This window comes from Drosophila sulfurigaster, chromosome 2L (genome assembly GCF_023558435.1).
Source record: "Drosophila sulfurigaster albostrigata strain 15112-1811.04 chromosome 2L, ASM2355843v2, whole genome shotgun sequence".
In the NCBI taxonomy this organism is placed as follows: domain Eukaryota; kingdom Metazoa; phylum Arthropoda; class Insecta; order Diptera; family Drosophilidae; genus Drosophila; species Drosophila sulfurigaster.
The window spans coordinates 28,482,403-28,510,004 of NC_084881.1; the positions used below are offsets into that span (position 1 = coordinate 28,482,403).

At 40.0% G+C, this 27,602-nt stretch overlaps 2 protein-coding genes and 2 long non-coding RNA genes across 11 annotated transcripts in view; 1 reads left to right on the forward strand and 3 right to left on the reverse strand.

Moving 5' to 3' along the window:
- Positions 1-234: 234 nt before the first annotated feature.
- LOC133841104 (uncharacterized) overlaps positions 235-27,602 on the reverse strand; it is a 75,065-nt gene continuing 47,697 nt past the window's right edge. The window contains exon 3 of the mRNA XM_062273409.1: positions 235-471. Within this exon, the coding sequence (XP_062129393.1) occupies positions 452-471 (20 nt within the window). The 3' untranslated portion in view covers positions 235-451. The remainder of the gene's footprint in view (positions 472-27,602) is intronic.
- On the reverse strand, positions 1,797-8,314 carry LOC133841087 (uncharacterized). Its single transcript, XM_062273367.1, has 2 exons — positions 6,346-8,314; positions 1,797-3,451 (listed from the first exon to the last, which is right to left on the reverse strand). Exons 1-2 carry the CDS (start codon positions 8,280-8,282, stop codon positions 2,272-2,274), a joined length of 3,117 nt encoding a protein of 1,038 aa, XP_062129351.1. The 5' UTR covers positions 8,283-8,314; the 3' UTR covers positions 1,797-2,271.
- Positions 8,320-27,602, reverse strand: part of LOC133841138 (uncharacterized) — a 37,040-nt gene continuing 17,757 nt past the window's right edge. For all 3 annotated transcript variants that reach the window (XR_009894274.1, XR_009894273.1, XR_009894272.1), the window contains exon 3: positions 8,320-8,350. This is a non-coding gene — a long non-coding RNA (uncharacterized LOC133841138). The remainder of the gene's footprint in view (positions 8,351-27,602) is intronic.
- The window catches only part of LOC133841120 (uncharacterized), a 42,787-nt gene continuing 25,954 nt past the window's right edge, over positions 10,770-27,602 (forward strand). For all 6 annotated transcript variants that reach the window (XR_009894262.1, XR_009894267.1, XR_009894264.1 and 3 more), the window contains exon 1: positions 10,770-10,892. This is a non-coding gene — a long non-coding RNA (uncharacterized LOC133841120). The remainder of the gene's footprint in view (positions 10,893-27,602) is intronic.

The window sequence follows — 27,602 nt, forward strand, 5'->3', positions numbered from 1 at the left end:
AGGAGAAACGAATGTCGCGCGACAAGCGACAATTACTTTGAATATTCGCCCATTCGGCACGCCCCCCGTCGTCCTCTGCCCCTTGGCACGCCCCATTGCTGATTGGTGCCACGAACCGGAAATGAACATTTGCACGGCTGTCGATTGAGCCAGTCATTGACCCCTCTGCCCCTCGCTTCACCCCCTCTTTTACAACCATTAAAATTCGCTTTCTTTTTTTGTATTTTATTTTATTTATTTTCTTCGTTTTTTTTTTTGCTATTTTTCTGTGTTTTGTTTCAATTCTCAACTAATTTATTTATAATCTTTTTTTCTGTTTTGTTTTGTCTTTGAGTTTTAGTTTAGTGACACCCTAAAATATAATGTTGTTGCTGTTTCTCTTGTTATTATTGGTATAATTACAATTCTCTTCGTTTGTTTCGTTTCTGTTCTTGAATTGAGTTGGCGTTGATTAATCTCGTAAATCTTCAACTTTGATTTGATTTTTGCACTGTTAAAGTTAACTTAAAGTTCTAGTAAAACGTGTCTAACAATGAAACAATGAAACAAACAAATAAACACACAATCAATCACCATCAATCAATCAATCAATGCCTGCAGTCTTTGCCAACTCAATTCCCCACTTATTTCTTTAATATATATATTTTTTTAATTATAATTATTATTATTATCATTTAATTAGATCGCTTAAAGTACAAAAACACTTTTAGTTGGACTAACACGAGAGTTTCTGGGGGGAAATATTTGGAGAGTTGAGTTTTTCTTTTCTATTTTTTCAAATAGTATTTTTTAGGGAGAGGATAAATGGAAAAGGAAAAGGGAAGGGTAGGGAACTGTCTATACACTTACATTGTGACTGACTTTTGTTGTTGTTAATATGCGTAGCGAGTAGAAAGAGTGGAAAAGTGTGTGTTCTATAATACAACAGAGGGGCTGGCCAGCGAAGAGCCACAGTGATAAACCCCAGCTACCTAAACCTAAACCTAACTAATGCGAAGTTTCGAAAAATTCATTACACAACACCTTGCAAGCAGTTGAAGAAATGTGTTGTCAACTTTTTTTGATAAATTTATCTTTTCATTTGTTCTATTTCTGTATTCATCTTGGGTTATATGATTTATAAAATGAAGATGTACTTTAAATTAAATATTTGATTTAAATAACATCTTCATTTCATACAATATATTTCATAAATCATATTTTGTAGCTAAATGAAAGGCTCAACATTAATTAGACTTTTCTTTCGCTGTTTTAAATAGTTGTGGCAATGTAAATTATATTTCTTTTGTAGCTTAAGCATTGCTGAATATATTTCATTAATAGTTTCAACATCTTTGAATTTCTTGATTAATTTCTAGTTAGTTTCAGTTCAAAATAAAATTATAAATTAATAATTGATTTAATTGACTTGGCAGCTATATTGCTTCACAATTATTAACTACATCAAATGTAGAGCTTAATAAAAGTAGTTCTAATAGACAACTTAGATATGATTAAGCTTTTACTTCCTTAGAAATCATTTTTTGTGTTTACTTTAGCAAACTTTAAGAATTAATTTAGATATGGTTCCATATTTTGCTTAAAAACTTTTAGCATTTTCAGCTGTAGTTACAATACAAATTAAAATATATTTTTGTTCTGGGGGCAAATTCATCTCTGATTTTTCATAATTATTATAATAACATAAGAAGTTCTTCCACAGCTAGTTTTAACTTTAATAAATTTAGAGAATATATTTACTTGCTTTGTTGAATATTTTGCAATTCCAATTAAATTTAAATTTGATCAAAATGCGTCTTATCGAAAAATCAAATATTAAAATCAGTGCAAGTTCCTTTAGAATTCTTTCGACAATTTATGCATTTAGAGAATATGTTTGCTTGCGGCTTTCAATAATTAAACATGCCAATAATTTCAGCTCTAAAAAGAAGTTATATAAATAGTTTACCTGCCATTGCCAAGCAATTATTTGAGTTTGAAAAAAATTGCTTCTCACAGGAAATACAAATACAATTCATATTTCTTTAGAATTATTGCGTCTGCTTATAAAGTTCTGCTTGCATGACTATTTCCAACTTTTCTCTGAATTTCGAGAATATGTTTGCCGTTTGCTTAGCAAATTCTTCAGTTTGATCAAAGTGTTTCTCACAGAAAATTCAAATATTATTCACCGCTTCTTCAACTGCTCTGCAAGGTTAGATGTGTGCTTCGGTGTGGACCGAAGTCGCTTTTGGTAACTTTTGTGGCTTAGTCGGCTGTACACAAGTTCGATTAGCTCTTGAAGATATCCTGGCCCGGTTGAGGCGAAGAGGCGCCACCGCCAGCGCCTCCATTGTTTTGCTGGCCAACTCCCTCGGCTGCATTGAGGCGCTTCAGCATCGCATTGCGGTGCAGCCAATAGGGCGGCGGATCGGGCGGCTGGCCGGGGAGGAGAGTTTTCGCCTTGAGCGTGCTGGTCGGGGGCTTGGGACTGTGCGAGGCTGTGGCCGCGCTGTACATCACAGGATCGGCCAGCTGGGCAGCCGACTGGCCGATGGCGACACGCAGTGGCGTCTCCTTTTTGCGTATCGTGTCGCAGGTCTCCTTCATCTTGCACAGCTGATCCTGTAGGTTGCGATACTCCTCGAGGAATCGCTCCAGCTGCGCCGCATGATAGTCATAGGCAGCTGCCGACGAGTTGGCAGCCCCCGCCGCTCGAGTGGCCAGCGCTGAGAAATCCAACAGCGGCGTCGCTGCGCTGCTAAGCGATCGCTGATGCTGAACAGGCGACGAGGGTAAACTTGGCTTCTGGCCCAAATGATGGGCATGCAGTCCACCCTTGTGGGCTCCACTCTGCACCAGATTCAAGAAGCTATTCGCTCGTTGTCCTCCACCTGTGTAGGTCGTTGTGCTGGCGTAGTTGGCATAGCTCGACTCCGCCGAGTACCGTCTGCCCAATCCCATCGCCTCGTTGAGGAAACTCCCATCGCCCAAGGTGCTGCTTCCGTATTTGCTCGAGTTGTCTGCCAGCAGCGGCGATTGGCTGTCCGACGAGTTGCGGAAATACTTGCCGCTGTGCTTCAGCTTCCTCGGCAGCGTGCACAGTCCCCCGTTCGTTGTTGCCCCCGCTCCTGCTCCGCCGGGATAAACGTGACCCGCCTGGGATTGAGCTTGGGCCACCGCATACTTGGCAATGTCCAACAGATCGGGATAGTTGCTGTCGAAGAGATCATGCTCCTGGCCATCGCCATTGCTGCTGCAGAACACCGAGGTGGCCATCTCGTCTGCCGCATGGTTGCCGTAGTGCGTGAAGGGCGTGGCAGTCGTTGCCCCTTGACCCGCAACTGGCTGGCTGTGCGGCGAGGTGATCTTCGTTGTCGCTATGGGCGTCGTCTTCCAGCTGCTCGCATAGCCCGCAAGCCGAGCAGCGGCATCCACTTGACTGGATATCGAACTAGAAGCTGAATCGGTGCTGTAAAGTAAGGGGAGATTGCTATTAGAAGGAGTGTATAAAAGGAAATATAATAATGTTGGAAGATGGGGATTAGGACATAAAATAAGGCAATGAAAAAGGTTGACAGTTTGAGGGAAGATGAAAAGGTATCGGCGAGAAAGTCTACGAATCGTTAGGGGCATTATCATCATTCGACTTTGTTATTATATTTCACATTATTCATTTTATTTCATTCAACATTTATTCCTTCAGTAAATTTGTAGTAAATTGCTTATTTGCTCGCTTACTATCGTTTTTCATAATTCCATTTCCAAGTGCTGTTAGTCAACATTATTTATGCATATGAATTGAAAATTTGAGTATAAAATTCAGCTTCAAAGCGAGTTACACTTCAATCTAACTAGTGCCTGACTTAGTTAAAGACCAAAGTAGACAGCTCTAGTAGTTTCAAGATAGGTAATAAATTTATTTGTTATCTATGCTTCAATATAAATATTAATAACTTTGACAGCAGCTGCAGTTGATTAGGAACACATTTCGCAGTAGATTTAGTTACTATTTCACTACTTTTCAAATTACTAACTGAAACTTCAGCTCTAAAAAGTATAGAAATCCGTTCTATATTTCCACTTCTTAAGTGGTCAATTTTTGTGAACTTTGTCTTATAGGATTGCCTTGTAGATCTGCACATCTATTTGATAGTCGTTGATCAGAAACACACACATATACACACATGCATATCTAACATAAGCAACCTTTGTGAAGCTCTTCTGACTGACCACGCCCATTTTTCCGACCCGCCTTCACTAATATCTCGGTCCGCCGCCTAGTCAAACACATCCATATGCATTTGAACCACATACAGCCAAATTTTTGGCAAGCCAATTTTTACCCAAATGTTTGCATTGATTGTGAGACTTCTGCTATGTGAATGTCTTACACTTCTGCTCAACTGTTGTGTAACAGTTTAGCAATAGCCCCTTAAACAGGCTTAGTAATCTTTGTGAAGCTCGCCTGTCTAACCACGCCCACTTAGCACTTCCGCCCACTCTAATTTCTTGATCCGCCGCCTAGTTAAGCACACATACACACATATGACACACTTAATCTCAAATTTTTGGCACACTTTTTTTTACACATTTGCTTAACTTAGGTTACTATGTCAATGTCTTGCCATCCAGTTCATCTTTTTAGTAACAGCTGCGCACATATACACACACACTCATGCACAAATAAGCTAGCACTTCTTTGTGAAGCTCATCAGTACGACCACGCCCACTTAGCAGTTCCATTTTCACTAACATCTCGGTCCGCCGCCTAGTCAAAGACATTCATATGCATTTGGCACAAATATATTAAAATTTTTGGCAATCACTTTTTCGGTAACTTACTTAAATCAACTACGGACAGCTTGCTATGCTATCACATCCGCCTTCACTAATATCTCGGTCCGCCGCCTAGTCAAAGCCACTCATAGGCGTTTGGTTCACAAAAACTAAAATTTTTGGCAAGTCATTTTTACACACAAGCTATTAGCTTCATAGCATTGAAGTTCTGCACAACTGTTTAATAAGAGTCACAACTGTTTAGCAACAGTTGATGAAAAGTACCCTAAGCAAGCCAAGGCAATCTTTGTCAAGCTCGTCTGACTGACCACGCCCACTTATCCGAATCAAGTTCACTAATATCTTGGTCCGTCGCCTAGTCAAACACATCAATATGCATTTGACACAAAAAAGTTCAAATTTTTGGCAGCCCATTTTTTATCCAAATGTTCGTATCGATTGTCAGTCTAATACTATGTGAATATCTTGCATTTATGTTCAACTGTTGTGTAACAGTTGGCTAAGTAAGCCTGTCAATGCATTGCAGTGTCTTACTGTTCACCTTAACAGTTGCGTAACATTTGAACAATAGCCCCTCAAACAATCCTTAGCAGTCTTTGTGAAACTCTCCAGCCCGACCACGCCCATTTATCACATCCGCCTTCACTAATATAAAATTATTTTAAGAATAAGGGCAAAGCAACTAAAAAACTGAAATTAGGCGCACTTCAATAGTTTTTATATTTTTCAAAATGTAAAGTTTAAGTAATTTACATAAGCAAAATTCAAGTTCCATAGATAGATTTTTTGTGCGCGCTTTTACATATGTAAATTTTCGAATATGGCTAAATTGTGTTCACTGGCACATTTTATGGCCCTAACAACTTTTGAAGTCAAGTGACAAAATAGATTAGAAATTGCTGCGATACGAGCACCAAACTCCATAACTACACACTCGATTAGCTTCGCTTCACTTCACCTCATTTTTCATGTCCCTTTTTCCTACCCAGCACTCGCATTTTATAACTTTAGTATTTGTCAATTACATGACTTCGATTAGTGAGCAACCCTCTGGCAGGCATGAGGAATCTATTTCCGTTCTCGAGTTGAGTTGAGTTGAGTTGTTGAGGCAACCCTCGTTGGCTTGTCTTGTCTTGTGTCTATTAGCTCGCATAGATATTCATTATAGTGCAGCCGAGTGGCACTTGCGAGTAGAGAAGTAGGCGGTGCACTCAGAGGAGACGCCAATCAGCGAGGGTGCCCAAAAATAAAACACTCATACGCCACGTTGGCAGAGGCAACGCATATTTCGCGCGTCATTAGCACGCGTTTGCCACAAAGAGATTGTCAAGAAGGGGTAGAGAGAGGAAAGAGGGAAAGGAGGAAGGGCGGAAAGTGTCAAGTGTTGCCCATAATACAAGCTGGGATCCGGGGTGGAGGAGGAGGAGAAGGCACAAGGCACTCGAGCATGACAGCTCTTTGACGCAGCAGGACAATTGCCACTCGAAGTAACGAACCGCATGGCACAAAAGCAACGACACAGCGAAGGGAGGAAGAGTGAGAAAGGGGAGGGGGAGGTCAACTTACCCGCCGATGTCAATCAGTCGTGGTATGTGCAGATCCGTTTCCTCCATCGCCGTCGACGTCGTCGTCGTCGTCGTCCCTGTGGCTGCCACTGAATTATTCGCAACGGATGCGGAAATGCCATTGGAGCCCTTGCGCTGCAGTTGGTGCTGAGGATGTGGCAGCTGCAGCTGCAACTGCGGTGGCGGCGATGACTCCTCGTCCTCGTCGTCGCAGTGCGTCGACACATGCAGGTAGTCGCCATTGCGTCGCGTGCCATTTCCCGCGCTCGGATTCACAATCGCCGCGACGTCAGCATTGCTCTCACCTCCGCAACCGCCCCCCGCACTCAGCGGTGTGTGCGTGGCCCGCAGATAGCTCGACTCCTCGACGTCGTGAAAGAGCGCAGCACCCGTGGCGCTGCCGCCACCGCAACTGGCACCGCCACCGAGATCGGGACGCACTCGGGATGTCATCTCAATCTTCTCGTAGCTCTCGCTGCGTCGCACCGGCGGCACCGAGTTCCACAGTCGCAACTTCCGGCGCCGTCGCAGCGAACAGAAGCAGATGGCCGCAAACGAGGAGCCGACCACAAACAGCAACGCAGCCAAGACGCCCAGCAGCACGATGCGCACACCGAGAGGCGCCTCCGGTGGACGTCGGGAGACGGCCAACGTGACGCTGGCCTCCACTTTGCCCGCTTTATTCTCCGCGGCACAGGTGTAAATGCCCGCATCCTGCATGTCTGCCGTGAGTATCGTGAGATTCGATGCATTCCTCAGCATGTTGACCACATACGTCTTGCGGCCTTGCGTCGCTGCAGCGGTGCGTGGCTCATCCGCCGCGTCGCCTGCGCCGGCGGCACTCAGGTTCGCTATCAGGCGATTCTTGAGCAGCCAACGCACCGCAGGCTGAGGCACGCCCTCGACGTAGCAGCTCATGGTCACGTTGCGTCCCTCGACGCCATGGGCTGTGGTATCGGTTGCCACAATCTGCGGCACGCACGCAAAGTCATCCACGTCCAGCTTGTCCCAGGCACGCCCTGCTAACCGGGCAGGCGATTCGCAGGTTGGGGGAATGCCGCTGGGAATGTTCTGTTGCAACATCCAGGAGCGCAACGGCCGTAAGCTGCAGCTGCAGTTCCAGGCATTGCGTGCCAGCTCGAGGCCATGCAGCGAGGCAAGGGATGTGATGGTGCCGGAGCGGACTTCACTCAATCGATTGCCATCGAGCTTGAGCCACTCGAGGCTGCTCTCTAGGCCGGCAAAGGCGCGGACAGCGACGCTGCTCAAGCGACAATCGCTCAGCTCGAGGCGCACCAGCTGCGGCACATGGCCGAAGGCGTCGTCGGGCACCCGGCTGATGGGGTTGCCGGAGAGTCGCAGTTCCCTCAGCTCGGAGACGTGAAAGAGGGCGAGCGAGGGAATTGCCGCAAGCTGATTGTGACTCAGATCCAATTCGACGAGGTTGATGAGCTTGCGGAACGCATGACGTTCGATCAGCCGCAGGCGACAGCGTGCCAAGTAGACCTTTTGTAGATTGAGCAGCTGCGCCGAGGCGAAGCTGTCGTCGGGTATCGTCTGGATGTCGTTGCCACTCAGATCGAGCAGCTGAGTGCCGGCGTCGAGCGGCTGGGGGATATGTGTGAGGTTGGCGTTAAGGCACAAGACGGACTCCTTGCCGCTCTTCCACTTGCACTCGCACACCGACGGGCACTCGGCACGCAGCTGGCCGCACAGGCAGCACAGCAGCCAGAGGAGCTGGCCCAGCGGTATCCCAATCGGCGGATGCAATCGTCGCAGCGGACGTCGTTCTTTTCGCCGCACCTTGGTGGCCAATGTTCGCTCCCGGGCGCTGTTATCGCTGGCTATGTCGCGTGTCGCGGATCGCTGTCGCAGTCGCAGTCGCAGTCGTAGTTGGAGTCGTCGATCCTCCTCCAGTCGCGCTGTCGCCGCTGCCATCGCATACTAGGAAACCAATCAACGCAACTCCGTCTCTGCGCCACGGGCTTCCGCTCAGCTTATGTTGACTGCGGGAGTAGAGAGAAAGATAAGTTGATGGTTAGTGAAGGTTGAGAGAGGTAGAGATTGATTATTAGCTAGTTTTAGAGCAGCTTAGTAAATAGATTAAAGATTCTGGGACAAGGTTTTAAACACAATCCACATTGGATAGAGGTACTAAAAGTTTGTAAAATATAAAGAACCGTTGCACAGGTTTAAAGCTTGAGAGTGATGAGAAAAAGTAGCTTAGAATAGCAATTGAACTATTTCCACATTGGGTAGAACCTTTAAAGGTTGGTAGAAGGAAATAACAATTCAACGGGTCGTATACTTAATGCGTGAAGTGCAACTTACTATACCGAAATAATAAAAGTATCGAGAGTGATAATATTTCCTATTACAGTATTCCAAAGTAAAACTAGTTCAACAATTGCCACATTGAATAGAATAAAAGAATAGTCCAACGAGTCGTATACTTAATAAATTAGATTAGCTTCTTATGGAAACGAAATCTAGGAATTAAAATCTATTAATATTTATTAGATTGTTGCTTGTCTTAATTTTGTTCAATAATTTAACAAATGTATTCAACTCTTTTTCTATGTTTTATTGTCGACTCCCAATTTTGTATCTACATTTAGCAATATATGTACATACTATATATTTAATGCTTTTATACTTCTTCGTAGTTAATTTTTGTGCTATACAATTTTCTACTTCAAAGTTTTATATACACTTTTTTTTAGAAGTCTATTTATGAATGAAACTTTTACTTAACAAGTTGTGTGGGATCGAACATTAATCATAAAACGAGCCCCTTCCTAACTCACACTTTCGTTGAATGAATGTTCTATTTTCTCTTTTTTTTTTTGTTAGGCTGAGTCATGGACAAAGTCAAGTTTGTGGTGACAATTCATTCATTCATAATTAATAATGTGTTGAATCAGTGCCAAGCTTATCTAAAAATAGCCTCAGCTATCGAAATAATTCTGAAATAAACACTCATTCACAAGCTATAACAAAGTGAAGTGCAAAGTCATGATAGCTAAAAAAAGCATTGAAAAAATTACCCACAATGAAGTTTCCCCTTCTCAGTAATAGCATTTCATTACCAGCTTTTTGTTATATTCGATATTATTGTCTTTTTAGCTAGTTTTTGTCCGATTCTCAATTGATTTTTGAGCTTGTTTGATTCAGTATTAATACTATACACTTACTTTGACTAAGTGCTAGACTAATCATCAATTTTTTTGCAACTTTTCTAATGCTCTTCTAAAAGTAAAGTATAACCAAAGCTAGTAATAAAAGCATTAAATAAGTGGCTAAGAAAGAAGTTTTTCTTTTAGAAAAGTAGCTTTTATTTAACTACCTTTTATTGGATTGGATTTGATTAGCTATTTTGTTAGTTATTGGTTCATTTTAGCTTATTTGATACAGTTTTAATAGTATAGTTTGTTTTTATTTAGTGCTAGACTAGCTCTGTATTGATTTTTAGCTTGTTTAGTGCAGTTATAAAAGTATAATTTGATGTTATTTAATTATCAATTTATTTTGCCACTTTTCAAATACTTTTCTAAAGCATAATAAATGAGTTTTAAAACGAACTCTCGGGTCTCAACTGTGTTGCCAACATATGCTAGCGAACCCCGTTTTTATGGCTCTCCTAAAAGTTGGCTGCATTGAAAATAGCTGACCTATATTATGCATTAGCAGCTGCATTCCTGGCAACAATGAAGCCCGCTTCGTTTGTTGTTCGGCAGGTGAGGTGAGGTGTGGTAAGACTGCGATGTCTGGGTAATGCAGCTGCCATAAACTTGGCGTTTGTGACATTTTAATAAGCCCTCCGTTCTCGGTGTACTTCCATCATAACTGTCACTTGGTGCAGCGACATTAAGTCATAACAACACCAAGACCAAAGAGCCCCAAAACGAGCTGCGCGACGTGGAGCGACAACGAACATGAGGCAAAGAGACCGACAGAGAAAGAGACGTAGACAGAGACAGAGACAGAGACTATGTCTATGTAGTGGCACTCGCTTCAATTTGTTCCCCTCTCGAAAACTGTGAGTTCACTCGGCTTTTTATCGTGTGGCCCGCGGCTTTTATTTGACTTGTCTGGCAGCCCTCGTTTCTCTCGTTCTCTTCTCTTTTCTCTGTCTCTCTCCCTCTTCTTTCGAGTCGTGGTTTGTGTTTGCGGCATGTTGCAATTATGGACGAGCAGCATGCAAGTAGAGTAAGCAAAGCAACAGCAACAGAAAGCAAAGCCAGCCACTGCGAGGCCGGTTAATATATAAAATTTGCATGCAGCCAACGGGGCGTATGCACAACATTACAACATTTTAACATTTCCGCTTTAATATTTCAAGCGCAAGGCAAAGACCTCTCTCGCTCTTTCTCAAAGCCTTCTGATGCAATTACCTTATGAGAACTCTTATCTTATTTATATTATTGCAGAGCTGAGTTTGCCAGCCGTACAACATGGCGTATGAATGCTTTGCGAGTTTGTTTGACAAGCAAAAGGAAAACAGGAGCTTTGATTCAATGAGCAGCTTAATAAGCAATCTTCAAGCAGGTAAGTCTTCTCTCTCTGCATTTATTAACTTGATGTTTATCGATAAGGTTGCCTTCGGTTATTTAATCAGTGCTGCAGACTTTAGTTGTGGCTAAAGCTTGGCAAGTGTGGCAACTCTGTTGTTGTGTGCTAATGGCAGCTGGCAACAAATATTTTAAAGCGGTTATGCAGTTATCCGTAAAACGGATTCGCAACAAAACCGGAAGCCGCAAAGCAAACAAACGCTTTGCAAAAACCGCGACAAGTCGGTGGTTGAAAAGGGGTGTTTAAAGGGGTGTTGAGAGGGGGTTTAAGGGGATGGTTAAGAGGGGGTTACTTGGGTCAATACACTGGACGAATGGCAAAACTGGCAACTCACAACTGCCAACTAGCAACTGGCGACGTCGCCGGCGCATAAAATGAAGTTTTTGCATGTTGCTAAAATACTCAGCCGCATTTTTTGTGCACCACAGACAACAAACAGTCGAGCGTGCCGCAGACAGACGGACGGACGTTGCATATATATGTGGCACAATGGAAAACACATGTGTGAGTGTGTGTGTGTCTGGTGGCAGCATTGTCGTCGCTTGCTTCGACCGTTTATCATATGCGAGCATGACGACACCGAAGTGAAGTGTGTGCAACATGCAGAATGCAAAATGCGACTGCTTTTGTTGCCATTGTTGCTGCTGCTGCTGTTGCTGCATTTACTGCAGACACTAATCCTATTTATGTTGCATTGCAGCGAGGTTAATAATTTTATTTGCCAACTGCCAGTGGCACGTCGCATTCAGCTGCAGTTGTAGTTGTAGTTGCCATTGCTTAAGCTGCCCCTGTTATGCTTATGCTTGTGACACACGATACGTGCAACTTTTTTCTATTCTTTCTCTTTCTTTTTCTGAATGATTTACTCACTCAAAGCACAATGCCCTCAGTCTGTCTGTCTGGAAGACAAACGCTGAGCTGCTGGCCTAATGAATTCTCCATTTGAGCAGGCGACGCAATAAATGTGATTTTATTTAATAACTCATCAAGTATACGACTAGTAGAGTGCGCTATATTGATTCATTTATGTGTTCTCACATTCCGAATATGCCTTGCAGCTGTTGTTGTGTTAGTTATAGGGCATTCAAAGTATTAAGTGACAGCTGCCAAATGTTTGCTGTCTTTGCTTTGGCACAACAAACTCTTCTCTTCTCATACTTTTACTCTTCTTTCTATCTCTCACTCTGGCAGTTTTTCTCTTGCGCTGCTTTAATGTAAAAATAATGTCCTTTCAGGCCGCATTGATTGCAAATAAATTACACACATTTGGCAGCCAGGGCAACAGGAAATGGAACCGAAATTGAGACGAAGACTGAGACGGAGACTGAGACGATGAGTTGAAGCAAAGACTTCGACTTCGACTTCGACTTGGACTGTGCCGCAGTCAGATTAAGTGCCCGACGAGTCGATGTTGACTTCATAAAGTGAGAACAAAAAAACAGAAACGAGGAGTAACAAAAAGGAAGCAGAACAAAAAGCAAAAGACGAGCGCAACAAAAGCTACAATAAATGCTGGCAAAAATGGCAACGCCATTAATTTCACTTTGGCGCCGACGCCGTTGAAACTTTAATTAGAAAATCCTGGCTGAGATTTTGTGTAATTTTCTTTTGATGCTGCTCTGCTGCTGCTGCTGCTTGGCCACTGATAATGAAGTTCCTTTTCCTTGTACTTTTCTTGTTTTTGCGTTCACACTTCCGGCTTCATTATGCGCAAATTATTTTAACTGGACTTTTTGACGCCGCCCCTCCTTTTCTCTCTGTGTTTTTTCGGGCGGCCTGGGTAAATATTTTCAGTAGCTGCAGCCGCAGCTGAGACTTTGATAGAGAATTCCCTTGGCCCAAGTCCTTAGCGAAAAGTAATCTACCCAACCCGAGTTCCTCTCTCTCTCTTTCCCTTCTTTACTCATCTGCTGAGTTCGCCGTTTCACTGTTCACTGTCCACTGTTCACTGTCATTATTCATTTTTGTGTGTATTTCTTTTATGCTGTGTAACCTTTGCCGCATTGTTTCTAGCTGCTGCTGCTGTAAAGCAATTTTCGTAAGCATAATAGACTTTCCTCGCTGGCCAGCGAAAAAGGCAAAAAAAAAGAGAGCGGTAGAAAAAAATACTGTAAAGAAAGCAAACAAAATGCCATAAAAATCAAGGGGGAAGCGAGTGCGGAGGGGAAACAAAATGAAACAACAGCTAAGCGTTATTTCTCAAGGGGCGCAAAACCTGAGGATTATGTCGAGGGTTAAGCCGACTTTCCTTCTTCCTCTTGTGGTCAGTTACTGCGGTAACTAGGCTCAGTTTTTTTATGACTCATGCTTGCACTTGCAGTCAGTATTTGCCTATTGCATATTGTTTATCCTGCATCCCTTTTGCGCAACCCCTTCGCTCTCATTTCTGAAGTGCACTCGGCTCTCTTGTTGCTTTGGGCTTTTTGTCAACAGCAGCAACAACAGCAACAACAACAACAACAAGGAGAACAACAATTCTATTGGCATTTGTTGTTGACTTTCGCTGCGGCATTGTGATTAAATGTTAAACGTGGCGTATACGTAATCAGCATACACTACATAAAAATACGAAGTGAGGAGGAGCTCTTGACTGGGCAATTTTGCTTTTGCCAAGCGAAATAATTGATGAAGCAATCGGACGGACGGACGGACAACTGCCTGGCAACAATTTGTGTGTCGTATTTATAGCTTAAGGAGGTCAAGCCAATCGATAGGCATATTGAATTCAATGTTTTGGACAAGTTATTGTTGCGCACGACATTTGCTGATTATCGTAAATCACTTGAGAGCCTTGCACAACTCGCAAAAATCTCGACATGAATATGCTTTTTTCATTTCCCATTTCGAATTTTTCATTTATATATAAATATATATATACGGTTCTGCGTGGTATATTTACAATTTATGGTCTGACATTGTGACAAAGTTTTTGGCCATTCGTTGTGGCTATTAAAATAACGTTTATCTTTCGAACAAGACCATAAAAAGTGTGCTTAAGTGCTGCTCAATATTCAGCTCGACTCAATTGGCGGATAAATTAAACAGCCCCGCAGTTATGCGAAGGGACAGACTCAGAGAGAGAGAAGTTGGAGTTGGAGTCGGAGTCGGAGTCTGTGCGTGTGTGTATCTTATTGAGCTATAAATGTTGCAAATAAAAGTTAAATTATATCATCCATCGAGGACGAAGGACCATCGACTACCTTTCGGGCTAAATGCCGTTGCTTTTCCTATTCAGTCTTGGGCTGTCCATTCAAGGAGCTATCTGTCTATCCATCTATCTATCGTCTATCGTCGTTGGGGCCGCAATAACCAATAATACGAAAGCTAATAAAAGTAAACAACCCGACGAAACAAAGGCGACCACATGCACAAAATGCTTTCGGCTGCCCGCATAAACAGTTACACACACACACACAGAGACACACACACACACAGTCACATACGTTTACAATTTCTAAGCATAAATATCGAAAATACTGTGGGTGCTTCAATTTTACGACAGGAGACAACAACAAGACGAAACGTCGAGAAGCTGCCTTCGTGCCATTCTTCTTTTTGCTTCTTATACCTGCTACTCATAGTGGAAGAAGGGTATTATAAACTTGTGCAGAAGGAGGAGTCTCTATGTATTAAGTATGTATGTATGTATGTATGTATATTCTTGCTTTAAATTTGTACCACGCCCACTTCTGACCCCGCTTAGACTGACAATTTAGTATACTTTACACTCTACGGTATATTTTGAATGTTCTGCAAAAATATACCAAAAATAGCATTTGTTATAATTGTAGTATTTTTTTGGTATATAATGTTTTGGTATATTTTAAATTTAATACCGCACTGTTTTGCTGCTATTCAAAATGGAATGTGAGTATCTCACAGGCGAATATCATTTGGTATATTATTAGTATATTTGCGGTATATTCATTTGGTATATTTTAAATTTAATACCGCACTATTTTGATATATCAAAAAGGGTAGCGAATATTTCACAGTACAATAGCCTTTGGTATATTTTCAGTATTTTTGCGGTATGCTCATTTGGTATATTTTAAAATTAATACCACACTATTTTGATATTTCAAAAAGGGTAGCAAATATCTCACAGTCGAATAGCCTTTGGTATGTTTTTAGTATTTTTGGTATATTAATTTGGTATATTTTTAAATGAATACCGCACTCTTTCGTTTTCATTAAAAAATGGGTAACAGGTATCTCACAGCCGAGTACACTCAGCTGTGTCTTTCTTACTTGCTTGACTCTCAAGAGCAACTGACAAACGTGTTCAATTGCCGCAATAAAACTTGCTGATAATATGTGAAAATCATACAAAGCACAATATTAAATTAGCTCAAAACATGTGAATAGAATATGCCTATAACAAGAAACCTTCGTGTGTGTGTGTGTGCGGCAGCTGCGGCAATAAAATGTCAGCCCACAAAAATGAAAAGCAACAGAAGGCGGTTGCGTGGGCGTCACCCAAGCCAAGTCAAAGCCGTAGATAAGCAAATGCCGCAAGGTATCCCAGGAGGAAAGAAGCAAGAGGAATGAGAGGTACGGGGGTATGAGGGGTGCGTGTGCCACGACAGCGAATACAATCGCATTCATATTAAATTATGGGTTCACTTTAACTCAAATCGCTTATCAAATTTCCTATTACTTTTATGGTTTCTCCTCTCTCGATGAGCTTTCAATTGGTTGACAATGAAGTTGCGATTGTATCTGACAACATGGAAATGCATAACAATTATCATAAGTGTGATTCGATACGCAATTGCGTAACGTAATAGCAAAATATCTATCTAGTTGAAGTTTTAGATATTTTTTCCAATTAGTTTGAAATGCATTTGCTCTGATTTATGTCAGCAAAAAATCAACATGCATTTGAATTTTATTTGCAAGACAATTTTATTTATGTCAGACTCAAATTCAATTTGCAGCTGCCGCAAACAAATTTATAGTATAAACTTAGAGTTTTTAACTTCTTCGCTTTAAGAGTGACGCTTATTGAAATATAAATTGCGAATATCAACCTTGAGCAAAAAAGAAAAAAAAAAACTCGTATTTATCAACTATCAAATTCGTTTATCGGGCAAAGTTTTGGCTGTCTGTGTTAATTGCAGTTGCCGTGAGTGTCGCAATTGATTATTCATTCAAATATTGATTGAGTTATATTCGATTCGATGCATAGACAATGAATGGCAATTTCACTTTCTCTGTTTCTGTTTTCCTCTGCTGCAAAGCGCCAATCAAAACAAATGAAAACAACGCATGGCATCAGTTTATTTATTTGTCGAGTGTTTTGGACACAAAAACTTTTTGCCAAGGCAAGAGCGAGAGAGAGAGAGACACAGAGCGTGAAAGGGAGGCACAGTTTGGGCAGCAACCATCACTTAGATGGTGTGACAGTTATTGATTATTTAGTCAAAGTTTTGCAGGATGTTCTCGATGCTCGATTCCAGGTCCAGAACAGGGGAAATCAGGAAAATTGAAGCGCGCTTCGTTTTGAGCTGCTAATTGTTCAGGTTGGCCATGGCAACTGGGCAACTGCAACTTTAATGCCAGCGAGCGAGAGCATGCGGCACTTAAAAGGATTTCAGATGAGCTGCCAAAGTGGCTAAACTCTGACTGAGCTTTAAGGCAACCGGAAATTTGATTTGCTTACGTTGCCTCGCAGCAACGCGCGCGAGCTATAAAAATCCATTTGACGTCAACATTTTGTTGCATTAACCGAAAGCTTGCCTCCGGGTTTCGTCTGCTTCTGCTTCTGCTTCTCGAGTTGCTTCTCGGGTTGCTTCTTCTATTCTATTAGAGCTAAATGCATTTCGCTGTATGCCAAGGATTTGCAACTTTCGATGCTTTCAACGCGCGCGCTCTCGCATAAAAGCTCAATAATAATATAATAGATTCTCGTCTCGCGATTCTTTAGCTCGCTGTTTTCCACCACGTTGACTCGATTTGCACTTTGAATCCCTCTCGGAATCCCCCAAAAGGGTTTTCCCCAAAGGCGGCAAAGGAATGGCGCCTCTTTACGGCTGATTGGCTCACTTCAACTGGAGTCGAGGAGACTCGAAATTTATTTCAGTTCTGTGCAGTGCACAAATATTTGCAATATGCAAAGTTACACAAAGTATTTGTGCAAATAAAACAATTGGCAAATCAAATGCGATTCACTCAGATGCTGAGCCGCATATTAAATATGCTTGCGAATGCTTTATAAATATTTATAAGAATATAAATACGATAAAGCCTTGAGGCACAAAAGCACAATAGAAACTGCAGAAAAAGGCTTTTAGTTCAAAGTGTATTTCATTTTATGCAAACACGTTTTGAGGCAAAATTAATAAACAGACTTGTGATTTATGAGTGTCTTGAAAAGAGCAAACGATTTTTGGAGAATTTTCAATATATTTGCTGAAAGTTTAATTAAACTTTGTCAAACAAAATGTTGTATAATTAAGATTTATTTTCTGCTTGTTTTGTCTGCTATTAGCGAACTTTGTTTACGTTCATTTTGTAGTTAAGATTCTTTTAAAATGTTTTCCATCTGATTTTAATTGTCCACTCTGCACTCTGTTAATTTTCTGCGCTTGCAACTATTTAATTATTGTAAACATTTGCAGCGCTGATGTAATTTGTGCCATGCCAAGTGAAATTGGAAAATCTCGCTGAAATCTTGTAAAAATCTAGCAAAGACAACAGCGCAGAGATGGAGACAGAAGCTGAGGCTGAAAGCAGCTGGCTGATTGCATTTCCTTGGCTCACCTGGCAGCTGTTTTCAATTTCCCTTTCGCCTTCGCGTATTTAAGGGGACGACAATGTTGCCGCTGGCATTGAAAGCAGCCGTTGACTTTTCCAATTGCAACAGAGCATCAGCTCTCGATGCTGCAACATTGCGTCTTCCTCCTTCTTAGTTGATTGCTTCGGGAAACTTTGAAGCTAAACTATATGATGGATGCTGCTGCTGCTGCAGTGGGTGGCTTGAAGGTTTACTCAAGAATCTTGTCATGATTTCTTTTCCATTTACACTTTGAATTCGCATTCGCGCTTTCTCTCTTTCGCTGTCCCCTTTTCAGTTCAATGACAATAATCAGCCATGTGAAAATCTTTGTTTATTAGCGAGACGTTGATGAAACATTTCGAATAGTAAACCTTGTGATTTCTATGTCGAACGAAATGAGAACAGTCTTAACTTTCTTATTAGATCAGAAAAATATATCACAATTTAAAGAGAGAGAGTTCTTTTTAGAGCACATTATATACTTATCTCAAAAAGAAAGTTAGACAAGCAAGAAAGCTACAGCTCAGTGTTCTCAACTGTGATATACTCGTTACCCATAAAATATACCAAATAATATACTTCAAAAATTCTAAAACATATCGAAGGCCAAATTCGGTATATTGATGGAACAAAAATGAAATAAACCGATTTGATATATCGATAAAGTACTACATTCGAAATATACAATAGAGCTCAAAATATACCAAATTGTCAACCATTTGCCATACAAAAGTATTCTTAAGTTATTATTAAATAACTTAGACAATTTTTATTGGGCCGAAGATGCCTCCTTCTGCCTTATAATACCCTTCTTTTCCATTATATCAGGTATGAAAACATAGTTGTCAGTTGCACGTATTTACCTTGATGTATTTTTAACAATTGTTTAATGAATTAATCACAAATAGATATGCAAATACGTGAGGGAATTGAATAGCAATCGAATCGAATTCTCATAATGGAATGTACTCCTTTTTTTTTGGAGGGGAGAGAAAGATAAATATGCGCATAAGTTGAATCCATGTTGTATATATTTTAAATTATTAAGCACAGGAATTGAGAATATTCAAAAATGAATAACAAGAAAAGAATGTTTCCACATTTATTTTCATTCAGTTATTTTTCACGTGTCGAGTTTCGTTTTCACATTCGTTTCCCATTGCTCTGCATTGCTCTGTTTGAAGTAAAAACGAGGAAAACAAACCCATACGAATAATATTTGAGTAATCGCAATATTAAATGTAAATACACGTGGCATGACACTCATAATTAAAATTGTCGCGGATCAGGGAATGCAAATAAATATGCCACACAATACATTTCAATGGATTGTTATTTTCCCCAGCGAATTACATCTGCTCCACATTTTTTTTTTTGCGTTGCATTCGTTATCGATATTTTAATTTATTTTTATGTTAGGTTGCAGTCAATTAAATGCAACGGATTATAACAAAATCTTTGTTATTTTTTAATAAATATGCAAACATTTGCAAAGAACTCATGCAAAACGCAGACATTTGCATAACAAAAAACACATAAAAAATCGAGTAGAGCGAAAGTTGTTTGCATTGGCCACAAAAGCAATTTATAATAACTGGCTATTTTATGGATTTTACAGCGACAATCGACGAGGGATAAAGCTAAAACATATCGCGACAAGAACTAAGTCCATGAAATATAAAAGCCAGAAAGTGACAGTGGATGGGATGTGTGCAATATATTTAATGGCATTAGTTTGGCATCAATTTCAAGGCTTCAACAATGCCTATTTATGCAGCATAACAAAGCGAGCTACGTGGAGTATTTAAAAGGGAATGCATTAAACTTGTTCTTCACAGTGAAGCTTCTAAAAGTGAGTTTAGTTTCATTTTATTTTAGGAATTTGATTAGCATTTTATTATGGTCTCTTTTATTTGGTCGTATTTCATTTATTTCATATGATTCTAGTTTATATTATTTAATTTTATTTCGTTTAATTTTACTTTACATTATTTGTTTTTCATATATTTTTTCAGCTTTTTTAATTTTATTTGTTTTTATGTAATTTTAAACCTCTAAAACCCAATAGTGCCTTGAGGCACTTATTATATAATTTGTATTATCTGAAAAGCAAAAGGTATTAAAGCCATTTGATTTATTGTTATATCAAATATGAAATATTACAAATTATGTGATGAGTACCGCAAAAATACTTTGAAAAAGCCAGAGCTTAATTTTCAAAGGTTTAACAAATATTATATATTTAGTTACCTTTTTCTTTATTTTCTTTTCTTTTATTTTTTTCACCTTATTTTCTACCATTTTATTTCATTCCTTTCATATTATATATTATTATATTATTTTATTTAAAATCTGCCCTAAAGTTATACAAATATTCTATTTTATATTTCACCTTCTTTAAACTTTAATTTAATTTCTCTTTTGCTTTAAGCCCTTACCCAACATGACAGTATGTATGACAGTTGCTCGTAGGCAGGCTTCACTGTGGGGTGTGCCCTGTTGATGCATGCACAAGCCAATCTATAGCAATATTTGTAATACCTTTTTGCTCAGCTCAGGCACAAAAGTGGCGCACACCTGGCCAGCTATACTACACATACACACACATATATATATTATATATATATATGGACTCACATGCATATATATCACCCGCTATGGCATAGTGTTCACTTTTACAGTTTTATAGCCTTGCTGCCATTGTTGTTGCCTCTTGTGTGTGTGTGGCATGTGTTCACGTTGTTGTTGTTGCATGGCTGTTATTGAAAAGCATTTGGTCATCAAATATGTAGGCATCCCTCTTCCTCTCTCTCTCTCTCTCTCTTTATATATTCTATAGTATAGTATATATAGGGCTGACTGGATATTGAGGTCAGTAGATCAGAAATTGCAAAGACAACTTGCAAAAGTTAAAAACACTTTCAACAGTAGCAGGAGAAGGAGAAGCGGGAGTAGATACAGGCAACTGTTGTCCATGTGTTCCACTTTTGTTCTCTGGTGTTTGCCTGATGCCTCGTGCCTTGTGCAAAGGTCAAGCTAGGTCCTGGCTGTAAATCAGGACTTGGCCCTAACCACACACAAACATATCGGGCATCAGCATCAGCACTAAAGAGCTTTGCTACTTTTTTCTGTGCTTGGTTTTGTTTTGTTACTCTTGCTAAACGCTAAAAGCCAAAGAGGCAAAGCAAATCGTTTTGCTCCTGTGCTTGTTTTTTTTTTTGCATTCAGTTAACCACATAACTGTGCTCTACATGCAGCTTGGCAATCCCATTGCCAATGCTCAATTCCAATCGCAATCGCATCATCTTGAGCTTGAGCTTGAGCTGCAGTTGCAGTTGCTGTTGCATTAGCAGTGAGCCAAATGAAATGCATTTTTCTCGACTCTCGGCTCAGCAGGCGCATTAAGTGTAATAGCTGCGAATGTGTGTGAGTGTTTGTGTGTGTTTGTGGTTAAGCAAAGTAGGTGTGAAATGGTGTGATATGGCTTGCCATTATGCGAACGTTAAGTGCTTTTGCTGTTGCCCATGAAAATAAGCAAAAACAAGTAAGAAAGTTACAGTCGAGTGTGCTCGACTGTGAGATACCCGCTACCCATTTTTAATAAAGGCAAAATATTGCGGTATCATTTTCAAAATATACCGAAAATACTACAAAAATACTAAAAAAATATACCAAATGGTGTATTTGGTATATCGATATAGTACCACATTCAAAACCATATTCGACATAACAAATGCTGTCGAAAAAAATTATAGCTCTATCTCTTATAGTCTCTGAGATCCAGTGTTTCACATGGACGGACGGACAGACGGACATGGCTATATCGTCTCGGCTGTTGATGCTGATCAAGAATATATATACTTTATAGGGTCGGAGATGCCTCCTTCTACCTGTTACATACACTTCCTGCCGGCACAAAGTTATAATACCCTTCTACCCTATGGGTAGCGGGTATAAAAAAAAGTGCATTGTTTGTCCATTTCCATTTGGAATGAAAAGTGGAATGATTTTGCATGTGAAAATTGTAATAAACGTTGTTCGCAATTAATTTGCTGATTACTTGTTTTATCGAGCATGAAATGCGACGAGTCTAAGGAACCGATTCGACTCTTGAGTCTAGAGAGAACACAAAAGTTGCCCAGCTGTCGATTCAAAGGGAATTGAAGGATTTGCTGCGAGGCGCATCATAAAAGCCACTAAAAAGAGTAAACAATTTGTACGGATAAAAGCCGAAGCGTAAACAACGGCAAAGCTAAAGAAGCAGAGCGGCCAGAGAAAGCGAGAGTGAAAGAGAGAGAGAGAGAGAAGGACTGAGTGAAAGAGAGAGAGAGAGCTGCAACAGAAGCCGAACAATACAAATAAAACAAAAGCGACGCTGCCGCTCGCAACAAATGCAAACAGAGTCGAAAGCCGCACACACACAAGCATAGTAAATACACCCACACACACACACTATACACACACATGGCCCCAACCACAAGGTGCTTTGTATGGCGCTGTTGTTGTTGTGTTGTTGGCTTTAATTTTTACATGCCGCCGCGCCGCAGGCAAATCTAGCAATTTTTAATTATGATTATAGCCAAACAAATGCTACACACACACCACACACTCTTACACACACCACAGTGTGTATTTGATTTAATTTCTCGTGCAAATTTACATAGCACAACAACAGCAACAACAAAAACAACTGCAACAGTTGAACGCGACAAATTTGTTCAATTTATTTTTCATAAGCAAAAACTGAAATAATCAAACAGATAAACAATGCAAGGTAACAAGTTTGTTTCTCCCCTACTCCCCTTTCTCTCTCTCTCTCTCTTTTCTACCTTTGCCAATCAATGTGGCCCCCTTTAACCCCCTCTCTTCACTCCCCTCTGTCGTCTCCTTTTTCTGCTTGATGCGCGCGCGTGCTATTTTTAATTGTCTGAATCAATCCGCGCTCGAAATTTTAATTAAATATTTAAATTAAATGTGCAAACAAACAAAGCACAAAAAGCACACACACACACACTCGCACACATGTGAATACGTGTGTGTAATGAAATTTAATTTTTTGTGTTGTATTTTTTCTTTTTGGTGCATAATAAATATTTTTAGTGCTAGCGTAGTTGCTGTTGCTTTTGCTGTTGTAACTGCCATTCATTTGCATTCATTAGGACTTTGCGCTCCCCCCAGCTGCCACTTTCCACTTCTCCCTTTTTCGCTCGCTCTCTGTGAGAGCAATTAAACAAACTCGTAAAGGGGTGAAGGCAGCACGCTGCACGTACGCAAAGTCAAGGACAATTTTCACATTACACGTGCCACACACACACACACACACACACACACACACACAGAAACTCACACATAAAGTGAGGCTCGTAAAAAGCTTGACAGCAACAGGAGCAAAACCAAAATCAGGACAATCAAATGCTGCCAGCATGTCCGTGTGTGTCCTTTTAAATATGCATGGCAATGCAAGGCATACAAGAGAGTGAAATGCAATTCAAACCAACTGATTAAACAGACGAGCTTAAATGCTGGTACTTCTCAGCTGCGAGCATTGCTGAGATCGTTTTCCCTGCAAATGTGTTACCCCAATAAAATAAATTGCATTTCACTTGCATTATTTTCCATTCACTTTCAGTCCCCATAAATGACATTATCATAATGTGAACTATGCACTGTTGGCTTTAGGTTATACGCACGTTTACTTTCATTCAAATTTGTTTAATATTTAATATTTCAATTATTATTGAAGGGATGTTGATAAGGTCTTGGTCTTTGGAGTTTTCTTATGCTGCAGTTAAATAAATTGAGTAGGGAATTGAAGCTACTTTTTATTGAATGCTTTAACTAGTTAGAATGAATTTCAGATCTTTCAATTTTCTTTTTTTATATTATAAACTTTGATATCATATAAAATATGAAATCTCGAATAGACAAAACATATATTCAGAGATATGTACGTTGAAGAAGTTTGAGATATTAGATATTTATTTCATTTTAGTTACATTTCAAAGTATGTATTCTTTATTTTATTTTCAATGTCATTTAATTCTTAAGACTTTCCTATACTTTTTTAATTACTTTTGAAAGAATGCATACTTTATTTTACATTCAATATCAATCAATTCTCAAGACCTAATTTTTGTTTTTTCATTACTTTTAAAATCAATTTCATATATAATTTCTAAACACAGAATTCGCTCTCTACATTTTGAACATATTTATTTCACTTTTAAGCCACATTTAATATTTATATTCTACATATTTTTCTCAATTATAAAATGTAATTAATCAAGTTAGGGCATTTCACTTAGCTTACATTGCATTTGGCTAGCCAATAATTTTAAATTCGTTTCTGTGGCTATTTTATTTGACCAACTGACAGCACATCAAATATTTATGGCTTCAATTCACTTAAACAAATTTTGGTCCGCAATGACAATCCGTCTGTTAGCCACAATTCCAGAGAGAAATGCAGAAAGCAAGATAGAAAGTGCAATTCGTGATGTTAAGCGGAGGAGAAGAAGCTTCTTTTTGTGCTCATTCTTGGATTTTGCTCTTATTAATGGGTTGCCTTGACTCACCTGGGCTCTAAACTTGACGCTAGTTTTCTGTGTGTGTGTGTGGGTCAAAGGTCAATTCAAATTCCCGTCAGTCACGCTCTAACAATTCTGCACACATTTGCAATTCTCATGGTATTTTAGGCTGGCCTAATTTCAGCCAACAGCTGCTAGGCTGAAGGCAACCTTTGACCTTCTTCTTCCCACCATTCTAGTATCAAAATGCTCCAAAATCTGCGCCGTCATGATGCGGCACTTTAATAAACGCCACCAGCTGACCAGCCAACCAGCAACACTCTCCTTTTCTCTCTGTTTCTCTCTCTTCTGTCTCTTTCTCTCTGGTTTTGTCTATCTCCCTTTTTGGCCACAGCGAAAGTCGCAACAGCCGTTAAAGGGCAAAACCTGCAGACCGGACGGCAACTTTTGATTAATGTTTGTTAGTTTGCCTCGGCGGCAAATTCATTTGTTTTAAACAAAATGCAGCATACAGCATACATAAAGCAAACACAACACGAGACTGTGTGAGTGAGTGGGAGAAAGAGACAAAGCATAGATAAAGTCAGATGAATTCCACATACATGTGAAACTTTATAATACTTTAGCTGTATTTCCTGTTTCGAGGCAACAAACTTGCTTTCGATTATGCCCCGCAAAGTTGACTAAGGGGTTGATTAGACACGAATGTGGAACACTTTTGCAACATTATTATATTACTTGAATACAAATTTTGGATATAATTCATATTAGGCGAATTATGAATTAGACTGAAGAACTTAAAGTAATTGGGCTACCCCATAATTTGATTTAGATTTTAGTTAAATTGTTCAGCTATTATTACGTTACTATTTTATCTTCCTTAGTACAAAGAGCAGAGACATTCCATTGTATTTGAATACGCTAGAGAAAATAGTTGGAGAGGAAAAAATCCCACACTTATTGCACTATTAAATTGTGTAAACTATATATATTATTATATATATATTGAATACAAGTTTCAGCCTCCTTGCTCCTACCTTTTTGAACTGTTAATTGATAGTCATTGATAGTCTTTCATTAAAAGATATTATATATAATATTTATTTAATAGAGTACATATTTACAAGTCCTGCATTACTATATCACATAGTTTAGTACAAAGAGCAAAGACTTTACATTTTACTTGAATGTGCAATAGAAAATAGTTGGACAGGGAAGAAACCCAACCTTATTACACTGTTAAATATTGTCAACTATATCGAGTTCAAATTTCAGCCTCCTAGCTTCTACCTCTTTGGGTTGTACATTGATAGTTCATCAGTCTGTCAATCAACCAGTCTTTAAAGTTATTATATATTTATTTAGTAGAGTATTTACTAGTCCTGATCATCCTTTCGCGCTTGTCTTTGCTTTGTTTTTGTAGCACTCTTTGTGTGTTTTGTGTTTGTGCGCTGCTTTTGTTTGTGTTGCCAGCATTGAGTTTATACTATTCCATATTCCCTTTCAGCCTTTTGCCTGACACTTCCCACAGCCATGACCTCTCTTTCTGTATCTCTTTCTCTCACTCTCTTTCCATCTCTATCGCACTGTCGCTGTCTCTTTGCCAAACGAATTTCACTCCGCTGCTCATTCATCTTTGCATTCAGCAAACGCGCCAAATATTTTTTTGATATATTGACTTGCAAAATATTTTGGCTTTACACGTGTCTAAGCACACACACACACACATACAAATCACACACGCATGTGTGTGTAAGTTTTTGGATATGGTTTCGGTTTTGGTTTCAGTTTCGTTTTAGCTTTGGCTTTAGCTTTTTTCTCCTTTTATTTTCATATTTTTTTCGCACTGTTTATATTTTATACGTCTATGGCATTCTATGAAAAATCAAACGACCCTCAACCAACACACTATGAATAAGCCTGTGTGTATATGTGTGAATGTGTGTGTGATGTATTCAAGCGTAAAGCAAAAGATTAGAATTTCGAAGCAATTTTTTTCGATTTGGCTACTCCTTGTTGTTGTTCTCTTGCCTCTTGCCTCTTTTGTTGTGGCTTGTCCAATTTGTAAAACTAAGCAGCTGCCAAAAGAAGAAGTGACAAGAGGAAGACCAAAGTAGGCAATGCAATTTTTTCTCAGCATTTAAAATGCCATTATCAATGGAGGCGAGGCAGAGATCCGAGGGGACGTGTCTTTAATACGCAAAGCAGCAAAGGCTTTAAGCGATGTTGTTGTTGTTGTTGTGCCAGGACGTGCCAGGATAATGGCAAACGAGCTCCGAAGAGAGCGTTTGTGCCCCCAAGGGGGGGTTAATGAATGCGGCACACGAGTCACGAGCGCCTGAGCCTGCGGGCACTTAACCCATTGTTGACCCCCCGTTCCCCCAAAGGATGGCCATTAAGGGATTGTTGTTGGTGTGTGGGAAGGACTGAAGACAAAGTACAACATTTGAAATTACAAAATATGCGATAAGATAACAAATGCAAGCAAATGAAATTAAAACTTCTGCGGGTTAAAAGACTATTGCTCTCTTACTCTCACTCTCACTGTCTCTCTCTCTCTCTCTCTCTGCTCAATACGTGAGTAATGAGGGGAGCGACGTCGGATGTCATTCGAAAATTGAATTGCATGGCAAATTCGCATTTCGAGATGCGAAATGTGTAAATGGGAAATGCAAACGAAACACGCGAAAATGTCAAGTTCACAGTGCGTGTAAAGCGGAATGATGTCACTCAAAAGAGCAGAGGGAGGGGGCAGGAACTGAGGGGGAGTTGCAGCAAGTGGCAGCATGCTGCATGTAGCAATTCTGACTGACTGACTAATCAGACGCAACGTTGTCGCTCGTTTGCCATCGCATCGCATAGCATCGTCGTGTAAAACGATATTTCAGCTGTCAGTTTATGCTTCAACTATTTCAAATCAAATCAATGCCAAAGGATCCCTCACTAACTGACTGTGTCGAGTGTTTCTCTCTCTCTCTGTGTGTGTGCCAATGATTTATGTTAAAAGGCTTACACACAGTCACACACACACACAATCGATACACAGACAATCAACACACGCACACACACCTTTTGCGGCAACATCAAAACGAAACGAAAGCGACGCCTATCAGCGTCAGCATCAGCGAACACAATAAGAAAATGAAACAATGTGGGAGATAGTTAAGGCCAATCCGAAGTAGAAATACACTACAAATGTGGATAGATTTATTATTGAGAACACTTATTTTGGTGATAAAGAAGTGATCATTGAAGATAATGATAGTTATGCCTTTATCATTGAAGATAATGATAGTTATATCTTCAATGATCGTTTCTTTATATACAAAAATAAAGTTGACAATGAAGCAATCTAAACCAAAAATAAAGTACACTAAA